The sequence below is a fragment of the Solanum stenotomum genome, chromosome 11, assembly GCF_019186545.1.
Source record: "Solanum stenotomum isolate F172 chromosome 11, ASM1918654v1, whole genome shotgun sequence".
Lineage (NCBI taxonomy): Eukaryota > Viridiplantae > Streptophyta > Magnoliopsida > Solanales > Solanaceae > Solanum > Solanum stenotomum.
In genome coordinates this window covers 10,711,583-10,732,423 of record NC_064292.1, presented here as the reverse complement: position 1 = coordinate 10,732,423, position 20,841 = coordinate 10,711,583, and the positions used below count along the sequence as shown (strand labels likewise).

At 33.1% G+C, this 20,841-nt stretch overlaps 1 protein-coding gene across 1 annotated transcript; it reads left to right on the top strand.

The window, feature by feature from the left end:
* The first annotated feature begins 6,353 nt into the window (after positions 1–6,353).
* Positions 6,354–20,138, top strand: LOC125844397 (stomatal closure-related actin-binding protein 1). The gene is made up of 13 exons (XM_049523713.1): positions 6,354–6,525; positions 7,175–7,469; positions 7,935–8,063; positions 9,425–9,517; positions 11,313–11,453; positions 11,973–12,041; positions 15,016–15,099; positions 16,054–16,231; positions 17,277–17,393; positions 17,554–17,612; positions 18,396–18,530; positions 18,811–18,960; positions 19,817–20,138. The coding sequence occupies exons 2-13, from the start codon at positions 7,188–7,190 to the stop codon at positions 19,859–19,861; spliced, it is 1,482 nt and encodes a 493-aa protein (XP_049379670.1). The 5' UTR covers positions 6,354–6,525; positions 7,175–7,187; the 3' UTR covers positions 19,862–20,138.
* Positions 20,139–20,841: the final 703 nt, after the last annotated feature.

The following is a 20,841-nucleotide window of genomic DNA, read 5'->3' as shown; positions in this document are numbered from 1 at the left end:
TACAAGTGGATCGTACTCACCCATTCTTCTGTAAACTTTTGTTGCAACTATTAATATGAGCGGTACTCTAGACGGCTGATTGATAGTGTTGGGAGGGTTGCTTTCGAAGTTATGGCGAGATCCTGCTTTCGGATCATCATTTTGGTGCTTCGCCTTTCATTTCAGTTTTTTGTATATTTCAAAGGCAAATGATGTATTTCAGATTCAACTATTGTATTATAATGTTCTTTAATGCTTATGATACTAGGTTTTGGGATTCTTTATTGTATCTCAATTTTTCTTTGTTTATGGTCTGACTTCGTTCTAGAGGTCTCTCATGTTTATTTATCTCATCTTTGCTTCGGCTTACGCATCAGGCTTGGGGTTAGGTTGTGTGCCATCATGACCTCAACTTTTAGTCGTGACACGATCCTATCTGTCAAAACTTTGAATTAAATAAATATAAAATTATTATTTTTATTTAATAAATTAATAAATTATCAAACAAAATGACTGATAGGGTCGGATTGATAAATTTTTTTAATGAATACCTTGCCCATTAAATTATCCATTTTATCCGAATAAAAATTATTTGAAAAAATACACATGGTTTATAAAAAATAATTTCAAAATAAATGAAAATATAGAAATTGAGGAATACGATTGGTTTCTCCTCGATTTCTTTGACGGATCGAATGCCTCAATTTCTCTGAATCGGTTACTGAGTTGTTTTTAATAGTAATACTAGAGATTGAAATTTAATTAAGATTTCAATCACTAATTGTGGGTTTCCACTCTTAAGTATTGTTTAAAAACTAGATGATGTTCTTAACTTAATTTATAATTTTTTTATTTCCTTTCCTTGCCCAACTTTTAAAATAAAGTTAAAAATAAATAAAAGGTTTGAGATGACTTGTGGTGGAGAATTATTAAACGAAAGCAACTCTTTTTGAAGTCAAATTTGAAATCGCCCATTTTAGGTTGCCTTTTCGAAATTTTCAATGTTCAATAAATTAATCACTTCAATTCAAAATTTAGCTATTAAATATTTAGGGGCATATAATCATAAAATCATTTTTTTTTAGTTAAAAAATCACTATTTCAAGAAATTTCAAAAACAATAAAAAAAAATTATTTTTTTCATTATATATTATTCACAAAAAATTTTATAATTCTAATTTATTTCATTCTCAAATTCAATTCTAATTTTCAAATATAACCTTTTACGTTAACAATAAGAACTATTTTCTAATATTCTTACGATAAAACAACTATTTTATTAAAATAAAACAAATAGGATTTACAAAAAAATCACGAGACAAACAAAGGTGCGTGCGTGTCTTTCGTATGTTCACTTTCGTCGGCAGACGCGTGGCATCTTTTGGGACCCACATATAATCAGTCTAATTATAGTATTTTATTTATTTTTTGAATATTTTTCCATTTAAAAGTGAAGTGGAGCCCATTTGTTAGGTGATTTAAGATTTAAGCATAATTAACTTTAATTAAGTACATTCAACTGCCTAACTAATTGGCAATTCTAATTTCTGCCGTTACACAACTAACACAAAGTAATATAGAAAATGACTTTGTTATTAATTGTTAATAATAAAATTAAAGTACTCTATTTGAAAAAAAAATGTTATTAGATTTTAACCGTATCTATAAAAAGTGCTAAAATGTAGTACTTGCTACTAAGCTACTTCCCTCCGTCCAACAGTTGTTGTCCACTATATTATTTTGGAATGTCCAACAATTCTTGTCTATTTTATGAAATTAAGATAATTTTACATTTTCTAATTTACCCTTACCATTAATTATAGTCATTTCCATATTAATTGAATTGTTGAGACATTTTTCATTTTTCAAATTAACTTAATTGTTCAATTTTCAAGCCTACTTTTAGAATGTTTTTCCAATTTTACCCTTCATTAGTTAGTATTGGAATTAGTTATTAATCAATGTTTAGTTATTTTAATCATAACTAATTCCTAATTTATGTCTTAATCTTCTTTTCCTAAAGGGTGAAACACCTCAACAATTCAATTAATATGAAATAGAGTGAATATTTATTATATTCAAAGGGTGATATGGTAAAATTACTCTTATGTTTATAATTTCTTAAAAAAGTGTGCAAAGTCAATATTGGACAAATATTAATAGATAGAGAAAAAAATATCATTAATTAATTACTGCTAAATATCATTTTTGATGTATTGCTTCTCGAACGTTAAATGACTATTTTGTTATCTCTTCAATTCATATATAGTTTTGAGTCTACAGAAAAGTAATTAGTTTAACGAAAAATAATTTATAATGCAACCTGTTAGTCACGAGTACTGTCAGTTTAATATTTTTTTTATAGAAAAGTTGTACTGGATGTTTTAACCAATACGAACTTATTTGACTAATTGTCTTCTTTATATTTGCTAATTAACTATTACATATTCTCATATTAATGTTGAACAATTAAAATTAAACTTCATTGATTTGGTAAATATTTAACTATAAGTTGTACAACTAAGCTACATAGCTTAACCATAATTGCTTAGCTTATTTTTAGTAAAAATAAAAATCCTCATAAAGAGAAACAGTTGTCAATAATAAATTTTATGGCCCAACTTTTAATTTCTTTCCAATTACGATTTCATTAATTTGACATGTCTGGAATATTCATTATGTTAACTCTTGTTTATTTTAATTAGGATAATTAATTCGGGCTCAAATAAATTTATACATGCTGATTGAACTAATTAAGAGCTTGTTGGATGCCTTGTCAATATGTTGAAAAGTCATATCCTTTCTAAAATATAAGTAAGTATAATAAATAATAAGTAACATATTCTTTTAATTTGTATATGTTTATATTATACTAGTTTGAGCGGCAAATAAATTGCATTCATGAAGAATATGGTACTTTATAATTTAAGGGTATAAAGACATCATTCACTTTTGATTTTTGAAAAATAATAATAAAAAGTATGTACTATATAAAATGTGATAGCGAGAAAAAGATATTTAGTAGTTAATATAAAGGTACATGCAAAATAATATTTAGGATAAACACTTTCCTCTTTCTTTTCTATTAGCTCAAAATATTTTTTACTTTTTTCAAAATATTATTTGGGAAAACATTTCGGACATAGATTTATTACAATTTTTTGAAATTCATGTCCATACAAAACTTGATCAAAATCATTTTTAATTAAAAAATAATAATTTAAATTTGAAATGACCAAATGACCTCAAATTACTTCCTATATTCCTATGCAATGATGGCGATGAACTACTTGGGATCAGTAGAATTCGAAAATTACAAAACCAATTGATTTCATATCGAGAACAAGATTCATAACAAAGACCGAAATAATTTGAAAGATATCTTGAGAAAAGATTTTAGCATAATTATATCTTATATGCACCCAAGTTTATTTGAAATATTCTAATAGTGTAACATCATCGACTTTTTGATAAAAAGAGGAATATGACTTTATTTTCTTGTTTCAGAAATAAGTGGCTCATAGAAAATGAAAAGAAATATATTATATTTGATCTCTAAGTCCGTATATAATATCATGAGAGGGTCATCACTGGTAGAAATGACATAATGTTAATTCATATCCAAATGATCAAGGAAACATCAATATGTACATTCACTATGATTTGGTCATTTGACAAAACAATTTATTCGATCAAAATAGTAAAACTGAATGCAATAAAGAATCAAACACATGTTTTCTTTTAATCACTCTATCAAGACATACACTCATAAAGGGTCTCGAGATTCTCAATTTCATTTTTTTAGTGTATAGAAATAATGCGAGAATGGAGGAAGATCAAGCTTAGTCACTAGTAGAGCAAGTCTTTTCCACATGTTAAGTTGAATATGAATAAACAAATGCAACCTTAACTAGAGAGATCAACCTACGCCTTTGAGTTGAGGCTGCTGGTGACACAAATTAATTAATTCATGATCAACATTTTTTTTTCAAAAACAAAACAAATACGACACTTTTCTCAAAAGTATCAGAGAAAGTATTTTCTAGTTAGATTTTCACCAATAAAATGAAAGTACCATCTTATTTTTTTTAATTTTTTCTGTCAACTAGAAGAAAAATTAAATCCTAAAGAGTCCTTCTTTATTTTACTATGTTAGAGGGTGAAGATGAAGAGGAAGAAGGGAAGGAGGGAGGGTTACATAGAACGACAAAGTGATTTATGATTGTATCTCAAATATATTCTCATTATTTGGTAGATACAACTCCATGACTTATTTCAGATTCACTATGAGCTTTGGTAACAGCTGTAGGAGATGTGATGTTTATACACTCATTTCAAGGGGGGCAACACTTCTTAGGTTAGGCTTCACATTTCTCCTATATACCATGTTCATATGGTGACGTGATATTCTACATGAATCCACATTTAAAGAATATCATATCAAAGTCATACAATTTGGACCTTGATATAGTTCAATTTTGTTTATCGTATCAAAAGTAATGTTCTTTTTTGCTTTTTTTTGGGGGGGGGGGGGGGGGGGGGNNNGGGGGATTCTCATTCTTATTTAGACCTACAACAAAGATCAGAGCTATTTGGTCCCTAAAAGGAATTGCAGTTTTCTATCCTTGGAAACTATCTTTCTTAATATTATTATTCTCCTTTCATATGAAGTTGTTGTAACTTGAGATCATCATCTTATATGCACAGGGAAGGAAAAACCAACAATTTACACTTTAATAGCTATTATTTTACTGACTTTAATATTCACAGGCTTTTAAGGATAAAATATCCTTGGGCATTTTTCACTATTTCTAATAGAATTTAAGGTTCTACTTTTTATTAGCAATTGATTTGCGTATGCTTATAGGTATTGTCTTTTCAGAGGACACTAACGGAGGTTTGATGTTTCAAAAATCAACATTTTCCCCAATTTCTCTTTATTAAAAAAGTCGTTTGTCTAATATAATTAGATTAAGATCATAAAAATAGAAGCTTATATTATAGCTAAATCCGATTCAGTAAATAGAGTATGATAATAACATTATGAAACTGAATTTATATAGCAAAAGTAAAGTTACTGATACATCTTCGAGTTTATGATAATAACATTATGAAACTGAATTTATATAGCAAAGTAAAGTTACTGATACATCTTCGAGTTTATTCTTATCCATTAAATTTCAAACAATTTTTTTTTCTGTGTATCAGAGTTGAGTGGGACATGCAATAAGAGGATGAAAGGAAGAGTAAAGACAAAACGAAAGCAAGAATTTCGATATCTTACTTTACTAATTTCATTTACTATAAGTTCCTAATTTTCCATTTAAAAATATTANATCCATTAAATTTCAAACAATTTTTTTTTTCTGTGTATCAAGAGTCGAGTGGGACATGCAATAAGAGGATGAAAGGAAGAGTAAAGACAAAACGAAAGCAAGAATTTCGATATCTTACTTTACTAATTTCATTTACTATAAGTTCCTAATTTTCCATTTAAAAATATTAGAACACATAAAAGAGACTTTTCAATGATAATTTTCTTCCTGAAAAAAAAGAAGAAAATTTCCTAAAAAAGAAAGAAAGATAAATTGCTTCACTTCTAAAAAAACCAAATAAGCTAACGAAAGACTATTAAAAATTCTTAAATTAATACTCTTTCTGTCTCAATTCACGTGACATTATTTAACTTGACACAATTCATTTTAAAAAGAAAAACTTTTTAACTTAATGATCTAAAAACAAATCTTAGACATTTAGATAATTATAAATCATTTCATCAAAAAAATTTAAATTCATTTCAATAATAACAAAGATGTGATTCATTTTGAAAAGAAATACCAAATAAATTGGAATAGGGGCAATATCAATTTCATACCTAAATCACTAGATATTCCTATTACTCCTTTTAGATTAAAAATCCTTATATTCACTCTCTAGAAAACAAACAAAAAAAAAGTAAAAATATTACTTATTTTTAAAAAAATAATTACTACTACAGTAAATACTCTTTCATCCTTAATCAAGAGGTCTCATGTTCGAATCTCCTTTGTTAAGGAGCATATTATCCCTAATGTGAGACTTTTTGATGTGAATCTAAATTAAGTCGAACTCCAATATAAATACTGAACATCGGGTGAGAAACAAAATAAATAAATAATTACTACTACAAGTTAAGTATCCTTTGGGAGTTAGCAGCTACCAAACAAATACATGTAAACAATACTTACATGTATATATGCCTAGGAAACAGAGCCCTACATGCCAAACCCCACCCCCATTTGGTACAAGGTGGGGGGGCCTTTTTTTTTTTCTTCAACTTTTTAAAAAGCATTCAAAGACCATCTTCCTCTCTCTCTACTCCTTTCTATATTTTCCAAATATAAACTCTTTAACTTTCTCTCTCTCTCTTCACATTTTCTGTCTGGAAAACATCATCAAAAACAAGACTTGCCTCTTCTTGCTACACAACCAATTCAAGAATCCATTTTTTCCAACTTTTTAGAGGACCCAAAACTTCTGTTTAACTCATTTTTCTTTGTATGATATGTGAGCGTCTACAATCTTTCTATTTTTTTTTTGTGTGTTGTATGTTGTTACTGTACTTTTTTATATTTGTGGTTTTGTTTCTCTCTTTTTGTAGAGTTTAGCGTATTAACTTCTTGATTCTGTTAAGAACTTTCCATTCTTGGAATTTGCAACATTTCTCTAGCTATGGAACAATTTTTCTTGATATTCTTGGTATCCTATGTTAATTAGTTGACTTGGGTATGAGCTTTTGAAGGGTTTTGATCTTCTGGTCAATAATTTTCATGGATTTTGTTGTTTTAGCCATGGATTGCTCTAAAGTTGATATCTTTAGGCTGTTAGTTTCTAGTTTTAGGTATAAAGTTTTGATTTTTACTCTTTAAATTTGGATTAATTTGGTAATGTAGGTTACTTTTCTGTTTGGTGGATAGAGACCTCCATGATCTTTAGGTGAAAAAGTATTTTTACTCTTTAAATTTGGATTTATATGGCAATGTAGGTAAATTTTCTGTTTGGTGGATAGAGACATCTATGATCTTTAGGTGAAAGAGTTATGGTTGACGGTGCAGATTTTTTTCTCTTTTTGTGTTGTGTGAGTTTTAAGGTAGATAGACCATATGTGACTGTTTTTGGAAGATTATGGTTAATTGATTAGGGACTTTTGATGTAGATAATTTGGAGTTATGACAAGGGTAACCCTTGATTTTGGAGATACAATGCAAAGGGATGCTGTTCCTCCTGTATCAGCAGATGTGATCTTCCCATCTAGTCGCTTTCCAAATTACAAAATTGGACCTAACAATCAGATTATGGAGGTCAAGCAGGATTCTAAGGCACTTACAATGAAAGAGGTGGTTGCTAGAGAAACTGCACACTTACTAGAGCAGCAAAAAAGGCTGTCTGTTCGCGATCTAGCCAGTAAATTTGAAAAGGGTCTGGCTGCTGCTGCCAAGTTGTCTGATGAGGTAACACCTTAATTATGCTTTGGTATTTCCACTACTCTTGAATGGCTAGTTCCATTGTCCTAACACAGAAGTTGCCTTATCAGCCAATTACCCCTGTGATAATCTAAAATCAATGGAGGGATAAGTCAGGAACATGGAATAGGGGAAACCTTAGTAATTCAGTTGGTTGGCTACCAATCCCCCACCTTGTAATCCCCTCCCCCTCCCCCTCCCCCTACCCCCCATTTATTTAAAAAAAGAAAAGGAACATGGAGTATTTTTCCTTTTTTGGCCAACTCCCGGCTTGTAATGTTGAGTTTGTATTAAAGAAGTGAATTTTGAATTTTTGATACATAGCCTCTACCTTTAAAGTGTTACATCATTTACTCCATGCAAGACACCATTCTTTCAAGGCGAAGAGGATGATTTTATTGAACAACAGTAAAGGCTCTATTGTGATAAAAATATCTTATATGTGGGCTCCAGGCAAAAATGAAAGATGCAGCTTCACTGGAGAAGCATGTGCTGTTGAAGAAGCTCAGAGATGCTCTTGAAGCGTTGAGAGGACGTGTGGCGGGGAAAAACAAGGATGACGTGGAGGAAGCTATTGCTATGGTTAGTTTTATGTCATTTACAAGCTTTCTTTTTCTTGTTCAGTATTCCCTTTTTGAGTGATATTGTTATTGCAAGATGAATATTCATGCAAGGAAAGAATCTGAAACCCTACTTTCTAATGTTATGCATGCAGCAAACTTGCTGTGCTTACTTCCTGTAACATTGGGTAAAAGAATATGCTACTTATAAATGCTTTGCATGTCGCTGCTGATATAGCCCGTGATATTTAGAATTATCAGAAATAATATTGTGTACCAAATAAAGTATATGTGCGAATGAATGTGAATGAAGACTGCCATTACTATTTATGACACCAGAGACAGTTTGTACCATTCTTCCATATTTTGACCCCAGCATCGTCAGTTTTCTGCTGACTTTCTGGTTTTGAACTGAAATATCAAATTGTCTGCATGATTACTTATATTGTTATATGTGATTTTGTGATTAAATTGTTTGTGCTGATATGTTCTTGGAGTCCAACCAATTTGCATATTTGACTGAGAAGCCTAATAAGAGAGTGGGTCCACCAGACTAGAGGAAGACAAAGAGTATTCCTAGGCTTTTCAGGAATTGGTATTATTGAAGAAGCTTGTTAATCTTTATACTGGAATGAAATGGGAAAAACACAGCAGATTTGACCCAAAATAACCTACTGATACATCCAACGCCAATGATCAGTGTCTAGAATGTGAACTTCGTTGTCTTCAATCTACTGACTAGGCTGCTATCCTTGGTTTTGCATGGACTTGTATTACTCTGGACTCTAGATTTGGCTGGAGAAGGAAAGAGAAATACGTGTGAGCTAAGAGCTTTGTTTACAACGAATACGAGCTTGCTTGGACCAAGAGTGTGCACTCCTTGGCTGTTGTACTTGGGATATGACCTTAAATTTTCACGTACAGGATATTCCCACTAAATTATTGGTCCAACTAAAAAACTGATGCATAATTTTTTACTTTGCAAATCAGAGTGATTAGTCATTGGAGAAGATCTTTTAGAGGCTTCATGCACTATAATGGAATCTGAAATTGTATGATGCAGTTAATAGAAACATGAGGAAAGCTGAAGTTGTTAACTAGTTCAGATAATCTCAAGACCCTTTAATAAGTGCTTATAGAACTATCGGGAATTTTCTGTGTCATACTTAACAGTTTATTTCTTTTCAGGGTTGGGCTCAATGTTAAGAGAACTCTGATAAAAATTAGTCCATCACTTCAGATGCATCTTCCTATGCTCATGCATCTCTCTTAAAATAAAATTTGTGTGAAGAATATCCTTGTATATGGCAGTAGTTGCTGTTGAAAATGTCATATTTCCCTCCATCTTATCTGTAAATTGTTGTTATGTTGAATCTTTTACAGGTCGAAGCTTTAGCAGTACAATTAAATCAAAGGGAAGGAGAACTGATTCAGGAAAAGACTGAAGTGAAAAAGCTTGCAACGTTTCTGAAGCAGGTAAAACATAGTATGTCTTAGAAGTGGTCTTGTGTTCATTCTATTACGAACTCTGAATAGAACTTTACCGAGTTGATGCACTTTCTTGATTGTAGGATGCTTATTCTGTTTGTTGGTGCAGAAATTTTTCTGGTAAATGGCATAATCAATAAGAAAAGTAGTGCTTTCTTCCGTTAGAGGAGCTTCTTGAAGCTATGCTCATACAGAATTTCTTTAGTGTCTTATTTAAAAAGATTTCTTGAGTCTTTTTTGTCTCTACTGGAATTTGAACCCTAGTGTCATGACTTGGTACATTGTCATACCACTTGGGCATAAAATTAAAGCATAAGTGGCTAATCTAGAGTCTTTGGAGAGGTTTGGAGAAGACTCAAGAATACTCGAGAAGAATTCTTGGAAGGCCTTAGAAATCTCTAGACTTGTAGAGACTTCTAGAAGAGGGGCCTATTTGTAAATATGCAGGGACTTGTGTAGCAATTTTTATTTGCACTTTAGCCCCTAGGTGTGTAGTATAAATAGATGGACATTCATTTGTAAACCTAGCAAAAACAAGCAATCTTCAAGCAATACAAAAGCCTCCTTACAAACTCTTGTGCCTTTCTTAAGTTGTCGAGTGCTGCACAGAGTGTTTAGTTGAAGTCTAAGTCCGTGACACTAGTCACCAAAGTTTGCACCCACTTCATTGACCATTAAGTCATACCTAGGATGCTAATCTAGAAGCAATTTCTAGGAATAACTGGAGACTGTTTTTGTCCTTATGAGTTGTCCTGGTTAGATTACTAAGTTTGAATTTGAACTATTATTTGAAACTCCCCTGAGCTTCTTTTAGTAAATTTCTCTGATAAGTGAGCTTGTTAAGTAATTGCTCCAATTGATGGTCTATTGTTGTAATCACATTGATAAGTTTGTTGTAAAAACAAATTAAATAAAAATTATAACAACTTAACCTTTTAGTGAAGCGGTTTACATTATTTAACATGGTATCAGAGGTCTTGAATTCTATCCTTGCTGCCATCGTCAATAAATATTTCAGTGAAATTGACCCAAGTTAAAGAAAATGCCTGTAGATGATGAGGTGCAAATATAATACAGATAAATAAAAGTGTCTTAACTTCTAACTGTTTAAGTTTTTAGATGAGACGGTTCACACAATTTAACAAGTTATTTATGTCAAAAATAACAATATATGCGGTTAAGTCTTATATGATTTAAATTGTGTAACTTCTCTATTTTGAGATTTAAGGACAAAGCAATGTGCATTTTACATATTTGGTACATTAATTTGTAAGTAGACTGTGTGTTGGAATATTTATTTTACCATAAGTCAATAATTATAGCCATGTGATTGGCTTGAATAACTGTTTTTAACATGCCCTTTTAGACTTATGGTTTTCCAATTATGTTCCTTAACAGATAATCTACACAGTTATTATGTTTACTGTTTAGTTATTACTTGATCAATTTGAATCATAAGTGCGAGATATCTCTCTTGTACAGGCAACTTCTATTCTTGTGACATTCAAAACCAACCAAATGGCCATAGAGTAGTGTTGAGGCTGAAAATAAAACTATGGGATCAGTTCAAGTTGTAGCTTAATTTCTTGAGTTATCCACAACTTCAATGTGTAGGTCCGGAGTCTTACCACTTCTCTTTGTCTATCTGATCAATCAGTCAAGGAGACCTTCATCCCAATACTGTGCTGATACATCCCAAATTTCTCTCTTTTCAGTGTTCATTTTACTATTTTTCATTGTTACTCTCACTTTGATTCTGATCATTGACGCAATTTGATCACAGGCTTCTGAAGATGCTAAGAAACTTGTTGAGGAAGAAAGAGCTTATGCAAGGGCTGAGATTGAGAATGCAAGAGCAGCTGTCCAGAGAGTGGAAGAGGCTCTTCAGGAGTATGAGCAAATGTCCGGGGCCTCAGGAAAGCAGGTTTTTCTAGCATTCTGATTGTCCAATTTGGGTTTAATAATGGTGGAATTATTACTCTTTTTCTTTTCATATTCTGCAAATTGATGTTTTTGGTTCTCTGTCTTGAGTAACTTTTCTCTTAATATTGACTTGTTCTGAAGACCCTTGATCTTTTGTGCAGTGTTGTTCTCCCTTAGTACATATTTATGTCATGCTTTGTTCTTATAAACCTTTTGGTTCTTCAAGCTTATATGCACTATTAGTGGAAACTGGTATCATACGACACACTGTTTTTTCATTTTTGGATGTTCTCTCTTTTGCCAGCTGCTCGCTCTCACTGTATTAAGTTTGTTGGCGTGGAAATGACAACTTTGGTTGTATGCAAAACTTTATTATACTAAAACTGTGACTTATTATCTGTACACTGTTCTATTCCACATTTATTTTGGTTTATTTAAATCTTTATTATAAACAGTTTGTTTTGAGCCCACAACATTGTATCTTTATCATGCTAACCTAATATATTTTGCTGGATTTTAGGACATGGACGAATTGATGAAGGAAGTTTACGAGGCAAGGCGAATCAAAATGCTACATCAGCCTAGTAAGGTATCTGCATGACTCTTTCTACTGTGATGTTGCATTAATTCTGTTTAAGATTTCGTCAATGTTTCTTTATTTTCTCTATTTGGTTAATTATTTAATCTTGGTCATATATCTGCTTATGCTACATGTGTTGTTGGACATATGTATATTTGTAAACAGGAATTCTTAGCCTTAGGAAGCAACCTTTTACAGATGCTTAATACAACTTCTTAAAATCAAGTAATAAAGTTTTAGTAAACAAATGGGCAAAAACCTTAATCATAACTTTATATAGAATTTTTTGTGCTTTTGGTCCCCATGATGTCACAACATTCATATTTTAGCCTCTACAATCTGAAGTTTAGTCTTTATGTTATCCAAATTCAAAAGAAACCAGCCAAAGATAATAAAGAAGACTTCCAAATGATGCTATTTTCAAGATGAAACTTATTTATTTATTTGAGAACACATGAACTATTTACTTGAAGGAAGAAACCACAGCTGGTCACACTTCCCACCAGCCACACTTTCTCCTTTCTTCTCCAGCCAGCTAACACCTCTCCTTACCATCTTTCAATTCTTTCTATTTCATTTATTCAAGAAAAAGTTAAAAATCAGGATTACCATCACATTTTAATGAATTGAGATGATTTTGCTAATAATTTACTAAAACAACTACATTGGGAGAATTGAAGATCAAGTATGTTACTTCCAGAAATTGTTAAGGATACAAACCAAGTTTGCCAGTATCAGAGTGTTAGAATATAAATAAGTATTTCCTACTTAGAATAGGAACAGGAATAGGAATAGGAATAGGAATAAGAATAGGAATCCTAGTTGGAAAAGGATTCCAATGTAGTGTCTATAAATAGGGTTTCAATGTAACTATTTAGATACACAATTCAATAATATTTTTCCCATATATTTCTCACATGGTATCAGAGCAGGACCCGTCTCACCCGATGCTGGGGCCCCCAAAATCAAAATTGCCCACGCACCAGATGCTAAGCATTGGGCGTGATGTGGGGTGTTAAAGAATGACAAAAGTCCCACATCGGTGGTTAATGAGATGGGTGAACTCCTTATAAGGCTTGGGCAATCCTCCTCCCTTTGAGCTAGCTTTTGGAGTGTGAGTTAGGCATAAGACATAATTTAACATGGTATAGCAATCACCTGGTTTTGTTGCTCAGGGGGAGTCTAGTAGCGTTGTATGTCGATTGCGTAGGTCACTCTATGGTCTGAAACAGTCTCCTCGAGCTTGGTTTGGGAAGTTCAGCACAGTAATTCAGGAGTTTGGCATGACTCGTAGTGGAGCTGATCACTCTATGTTTTATCGGCATTTTGCAACAAGTCGATGTATCTATTTGGTTGTTTACGTTGATGATATTGTTTTCACCGGTAATGATCAAGATGGTATCATCGATTTGAAGCAACATCTCTTTAAGCACTTCCAGACCAAAGACCTTGGCAGATTGAAGTATTTTCTAGGTATTGAGGTTGCTCAGTCTAGATCAGGTATTGTTATTTCTCAACGCAAGTATGCCTTAGACATTCTTGAGGAGACAGGAATGATGGGATGTAGACCTATTGACACTCCTATGGATCCGAATGTTAAACTCCTTCCAGGACAGGGGGAGCCACTTAGTAATCCTGAAAGGTATAGACGGCTTGTTGGAAAGTTGAATTATCTCACAGTGACTAGACCTGACATCTCTTTTCCTGTGAGTGTTGTAAGTCAGTTTATGACTTCCCCTTGTGATAGTCATTGGGAAGCAGTTGTTCGTATTCTGCGATATATAAAGTCAGCTCCCGGTAAAGGACTACTCTTTGAGGATCAAGGCCATGAGCATATCATTGGATATACAGACGCTGATTGGGCAGGATCACCCTCTGACAGACGTTCGACATCCGGATATTGTGTTTTAGTAGGAGGTAATTTGGTGTCGTGGAAGAGTAAGAAACAGAATGTGGTTGCTCGATCTAGTGCAGAATCAGAATATCGAGCAATGGCGACAGCAACTTGTGAGCTAGTTTGGATCAAACAGTTGCTGGGAGAACTAAAATTTGGCAAAGTTGATCAGATGGAACTTGTGTGTGATAATCAAGCGGCTCTTCATATCGCATCAAATCCAGTGTTTCATGAAAGGACTAAGCACATTGAGATTGACTGTCACTTTGTCAGAGAAAAGAGACTCTCGGGAGATATTGTTATGAAATTTGTGAAGTCAAATGATCAGCTTGTAGATATCTTCACCAAGTCCCTCACATGTCCTCGTATTAATTACATCTGTAACAAGCTAGGTACATATGATTTGTATGCACTAGCTTGAGGGGGAGTGTTAGAATATAAATAAGTATTTCCTACATAGAATAGGAACAGGAATAGGAATAGGAATAAGAATAGGAATCCTAGTTGGAAAAGGATTCCAATGTAGTGTCTATAAATAGGGTTTCAATATAACTATTTAGATACACAATTCAATAATATTTTTCCCATATATTTCTCACACAGAGGAAGCTAAATCACAAAAGACTCATCTAAGTTGTATGCTTTTGGAAATTTTGAACTGGAAACTTCTTTAGAGTGCTTAGGTGCGAGTTAGTAGTTTCTCTGATTGACAAAAACATAAATGAGGTTTTATTGTGGACAATATTCAAGAAGCTCCTGTGTATATGAGTTTAGTGTACTAAGATAAGGTAAGTTTTAACTATGTGAATAAGGACAGTTATTAAATAAGGAAAATTACCAAAATAACAAGATTCATAATAATGAGAGTGTTGGAAAGAATAGACTATACGATTAACCTAAACATGTAGTATGATTTAGAATAATATAACATGTAACAAAATACATTTGATTTTCGACTTAACTAATACATAATGGAAAGAATATCCCATATGATTAACCTAAATATGTAGTATGATCTAGAACATTCTGATGTGTAACTTAATAAATTCTCGACTTTCGACATAACTAATACATGAATCCCGCTGACAGGTCATGGACATGGAGCATGAGCTTCAAGCATTGCGAGTGCAGCTAGCAGAGAAGTGCAAGTATTCAATACAGCTTCAGAAAGAGGTATCTGCAATACCTAGTTCAAAAGTATATGCATGTATCTGTTAATGCTATCCGGTGATACTTTTGAGGACGGTGAATACCGTATTTCGTTGGTGGCACTTGTGTTTATTACAGAAAATGATAAAAAAATTGTTGGTTCTAGAAACTATCCTCAGTTCCACATTCGTCCCAGCTTTTCAGCAGCTTGACAATTGTATCTTTTGAATATATATATGTAACCAAGACAACTACTATGTCATGAAGAGAAACATGCTTTAAATGAAGATTTTTTTCCTACAAGTGTTTGGACTCAGATAGTTCCTATTTGAGTATAAACAAGCAATAATATGCAGTCAGATAGCCATTAAATTGACGTGAAGTGATGACATGCATCTGGAGGCAGGACAATAGAACAAAATATTGGGAAATTATCATCATGTTTAGTCTTTGAATAGTATCTTGGATTCTTTTGGAAGTGAATATTGTCATGTTTCTCTTTGGAGGCTGTTGCCTTTTCACATTGTTTTTTGCTTGATTTTGGTGCTGCAGCTTCCAAAAGGTGTTATATGTCTCTGCTCTTTGTTTTATATATTTTTCATTGTCTTTTGACTATCTAATTTGTCGTTTATGGGGTAAAATTAAGTAATAGACTTATCCAGTAACACATGCTTAAAGATATTAAGCCGTGTAATCTTGGGAATCAAATGCATATGGTTTTGACTGAAAATGAGAATGACTTTAAGAAACACTGGAAGTCAAAGACATTGATGAGAATAATGTCAATGAAAGAAGTCAAAACAATGTTACTCAAGTCTCGTGTTCTTATTATGTGACCTTTCTCAAAAAGGAATCTCCTTTTCTTATTCTCCCTTGTAAAATTCTCTAAGACGATTTCGGTAAGAATTCAAGTTATGTTATTAAGGCAAAGCTGTAATCTCAGACTAAATAGTTTTGATATACCATTATGTTTGTCAGCTGGCAAGGAAGATGGGCGAGGAAACTGTATCACAATTATATGAATTAGATGGCACGGAAGCCCTGGGTTCATTTTTGCATATCCAGCCGTGTTCTCTTGCTGCTTCAGAACTATCAGAATGTACAATTCAGTGGTATCGCTTAGCGTGTGAAGGTGGAAAGCAAGAACCTATTTCAGGTATCTGAGCTTTAGTTCTTTACATTACACTGTATGTTATGCAGCTTAATTGATGTTATCTAGCACATCTTGTGTTGGTCCAGTTACTTGGTGCCTGGTGGTGACTGACAGATTGTTTTCATACTTCTTGGCTGCAAAATTTTGCGATAGAAAATACTTAAGATACTGAAACATCTAGCTGGAGTATTGGGGTAAAATAGTTTTTGGATGGGGTTCTATTAACATTGGAGAAGCTGCTAAATGGACAAACTAATTATATCAAAGTATTTTCATAGAAGACACTAATTTATTCTAAGTATTACTTAATGTCTTCTTTTGTGAGTAATGGTTACCATTTACAAAAAAAAAGTCTTGTTTCATAAGTTCAATTCAGTAACTAATGACCTCTCAGGGGTTGGTTGGTGAATTTGATTTGGGGGATAAATTTTGTCGGGCGTTTGGTTTGTTTGGGAATCCTTGGATCTGGATCGAGATGACCATTAATATCCCATGATGGGATATTTCAATCCCGTGAGCCCATGGGATTAACAGGTGGTTCACCCCTTCTCCGATGTTTCTCTGTTGCCGCCTAATGCACCTACGCCTAATCTTTTGAAATGTTTCACTTTTCTTGTTGTTTTATACGTTTATTTATTTCTGAATTCTACAACTAAAGTTTTGTTTGTAGTCTTGTTAAATATACTTTAAAGTGGCTCATATGTACTTATTACTATATTTTGAACTTTGAAGTCAGATACTTCTTGGTGAACTACCACATATATTTGATGCATTGAGGTAAAGGGAATTTTGTAAAAATGACCCCATACAAAGCTTTTCAAATTGCCTTCACACTGGACAGCCTGTACATGTTGAATCGTCCTACTCCTTTATTATAGTTTTTTATTTGTGAGCATTTTACGTTCTTATTTTTGCTTGGTTCCATCTGGCATAAAGGTTATCTATTATCTTCCTCATTTTTTAAGTGACACATGCTTTTGCATTGCAATTTGATGTGTTGTATTAACTTCCCCCCCTTCTGGCATGTGTTCAACAATCCTTATTTCAGGAGCCACAAAACCTGTTTATGCTCCAGAACCATTTGATGTTGGACGAATTTTGCAAGCTGAGATCACGTATGGAGGCCAGACAACATCAGTGACGACTGCTGGTCCTATTGATCCGGGTTTGTTTTGATTCCTGAAATGTAGTGCTTTCCATGTGCTTTTTAGTTCTAGTATTAACCAACATTAACTTCTGTGGGTCTGATTAGATATTGACTTAGCTGCAAACTAAGTCTGCATTTCCATACCTTCATAATGACTGGCAAAGTTTTCCTTTAACAGCTGCAGGCTTAGGGAACTATGTTGAAGCTTTGGTGCGTAGGCATGACATTGAATTCAATGTACGTTCAATTTAAAGTTTGCTCCTTTATTAGGAATTCCTCAATTAAGTTCTCTTTTCATTAATTTACTACTTTTAAGTCTCTTCTGATTGTTCTATATAGCTGTATTGTCTTACAAGTATGTCTCCACGTCTAACTCTCAGTTCACCAATTTAAATGATCTTTCTGCCTTTTAGTTGTGTACTCCCCACCGTCACATCATGTTATGCACAAGCTAATGTAATTAAATAAATGGAAATGTCTCATCTTTAATATCTGAAGCTTGGACAAGATCAAATATTAGATGAGGCGGTTACACAATTCAAATGAGGTTGTCCACTGGTTGTATAAAGACTTCCAAAGGGGGTTTATTAAGGGGTTCTCCAGCATTTTCTTTCCCTCATTTTCCTTGTGTTTCGTCTATTTCAACATTACTCCAAAGAATTTAAAAATGATGTCAAAGTAGACAGAGGTCCTATGTTCCAACTGCATCCCTGCCTGTTTATGAACAAGTATTTACATGTTTTTTACTCAAGGAAAAGAATCAGACTCATATCTGAAGGGTTGTATTTAGACATGATTAAATAAATAGAAGTGTCCATCCTCTAATAATTTAAATTATTGGATAAGGCGATAACATAATTCAGCAAAACTATCCAATTTCGAGAAGAACATAAACCTGAGAATATATGTTAATAAGAGTAAGATGAATTCCATCTTGGTCTGTTGACGTCATGTCGTAGCTGCATTTGTCTTTCTCCAACTCCTTACTTATATGTATATGTTTATTGGTGATGTTTGTAGGTGGTTGTTGTCCAGATGAACGGAACAGATCATACAGCAGAGACTATCCATGTCCTTCACATTGGAAGGATGAGAATGAAACTATGTAAAGGGAAGAGCAGTGTAGCAAAAGAATACTATTCTACTTCAATGCAGGTATTGATAATGCCTACTCCCTTTGCCATTTCTTTCATTTAGGTGTTGTGAGAGCTTATAGAATAACAGAAAGTAAATACCTTCATGTTGTATAACTCACAAGGGATAGGACCGACTGCCCATTGTAGCACAAATAATAGGCCAAAGGAGTACCAATTTACTTTTTGGCTTATTATGATTTGCAAACGTCTGTACTCGGAAAGGGGATTTATGCACGACAATTTGAACAATTGTCAATGCACTTTCCCAACTAATCTGTTACACTGCCTTTTCACCACAGTTATGTGGCGTCAGAGGTGGTGGGAATGCTGCAGCTCAGGCAGCATTTTGGCAAGTAAAGACTGGACTCTCCTTTGTATTGGCGTTTGAAACGGAGAGAGAAAGAAATGCAGCCATTATGCTGGCCAGAAGATTTGCCTATGACTGCAATGTAAGTGTTAAGGCATTTTCTTTCTTTTGGCTGCAGATGAATATTGTAGCATCATTACATATCATAGCACTTCTTAGACTTATCATTAAACAATTATGTTGTTCTTTTTTTATCCAGTTTGAATGTGAACAATTCCCAATACTAGCTATTCCTATACTCTTTATGTATATTTTTTCGACTTATTTTTATAGGCATTGGTATATATATTTATATATAATTTTAACAACCAAATGGAGAGGGACAGAGCCTAATCTCCTTTTACATCTTAGGACAAGAAAGATCCTATCCTATTAAGATTCTGATCCAATGATCTTTACAAAACAAAACTATATTGATGCATTTAAAATACAACTGTTAATGCATATAAAAAAAGTATTCAAGGTGGATCAAATTGCAGGTATTAGTCTTCTTGGCTCTTCTTCGGAAGGTTGGAAAATCCAATTTATTCATCCTAAGAAGGCCTTTAGCCACTTCTGGAAGATCAACTTCTTGCAAAAAAATCTTTGGGTCTTGAATTTGAGTGGTATATTTTGCTAGAGCATCCGCCACTTCATTTGCCTCTCTATAACAATGTTTACCTGTGATATTTTTGTGTCTAATTAAGAGTTTTATTTCATCAATGATACCTAGAATCCTCCAAAGAGGCATAACAAATGGCCAAATAGTAAAGTTGATCAATCTATTAATGATTTCTTAATCACCGTGTCAAATAGAAAGTGCCCATCTAATATGGGACGGAGGGAGTATTACATATTGTAAGCATCATTACATATCGTAGCACTTGTAAGAAAAGTAGTTCCTAGTTTGTCAGTCTTCAGTACATCTATTGTGTAACTTGTGTTGCTTAAATTTGCAGATTATGCTATCTGGACCGGATGATAGAGCTACTCCTGGATCTTAAGAAAGATACTATAATGAAAAGTTGTAATTATACTGACTCTGATGTATCTATAGGTGTTTTGTAGTAGTGAATATGCAATAGGGTTGATTGTTGAGTGGCATTTTTTCACCACCTTCTTGTCTTCTCTTTATTTCTATCTTGATAGCAAAGGCATTGTTTTTTTGTGTCCCTAGCTCTATTTGATTGTAATGATTCTTTGCTCCTTGTTTCTTTGTTTTGTCAAGTGATTGTAATTGAGCTCAACATACATTTGATTTTTGAATGGCTTGTAGTGATTATTATTGGCTTATGTTCTTCAAACAACAATCCATTTTTGGTTTGGATGGAATGATTGTATAACTAAATCATGCTGAAGTTCCAAAATGACTTTGGTCAAAACTAATTTTTATCTTCCTACAGTCATTTGGTTGGCTATTGAAAGAAAAAGCTTGCATCGGCTTCACCTACTATATAACCAGTCCTATCTCTCTACAAACTTAACGTGGTAGTTTCCCATCACTTTCTATCTATAGATTAAAACCATCTCTCTGCAAGCTAACGTGGTTGATTGTTTCTATAGAGCGACATAGCTCTGTACTTAGATTCTGCATTGGATAGAGATACAACACTTTGCTTCTTACTCCTCCATGAAGCTACGGTCCCTCCAACAAAGACACAATAGCCTATAGTCAAAAGCGGAGCGTCCTTAACTCAGAATTATAGCACATAGATAGGGCTTCTTTGAATAGGACTAGTAATATACTATTGTTCTTAAGTTCATAAACTCTTAAGTCTGGTTATTCAATACTTTATTAACATTAATAACATAAAACTTTCCTAGTGATACTACTAACTTCTAACATTGGACCTCAGGTTGTTCTTGTTCTCTTGCTCAATTATTTGATTTGATTTCATTTATTACTTGTTATTAACCTTGTTTACATAAATTGAAGCAACTTAAACTATCTTAATCACACATTACGAGTCGTTCCAATTTATGT

What these genes read in the sequence shown, in the direction of transcription:
- LOC125844397 (XM_049523713.1), top strand. Translation starts at nt 7,188, where the DNA reads ATGACAAGGGTAACCCTTGATTTTGGAGATACAATGCAAAGGGATGCT. An exon ending in AAAGCAAGAACCTATTTCAG is followed by an intron (nt 16,232 to 17,276) that starts GTATCTGAGCTT and finishes TCCTTATTTCAG; the next exon opens with GAGCCACAAAACCTGTTTAT. An exon ending in ACTATTCTACTTCAATGCAG is followed by an intron (nt 18,531 to 18,810) that starts GTATTGATAATG and finishes TTTTCACCACAG; the next exon opens with TTATGTGGCGTCAGAGGTGG.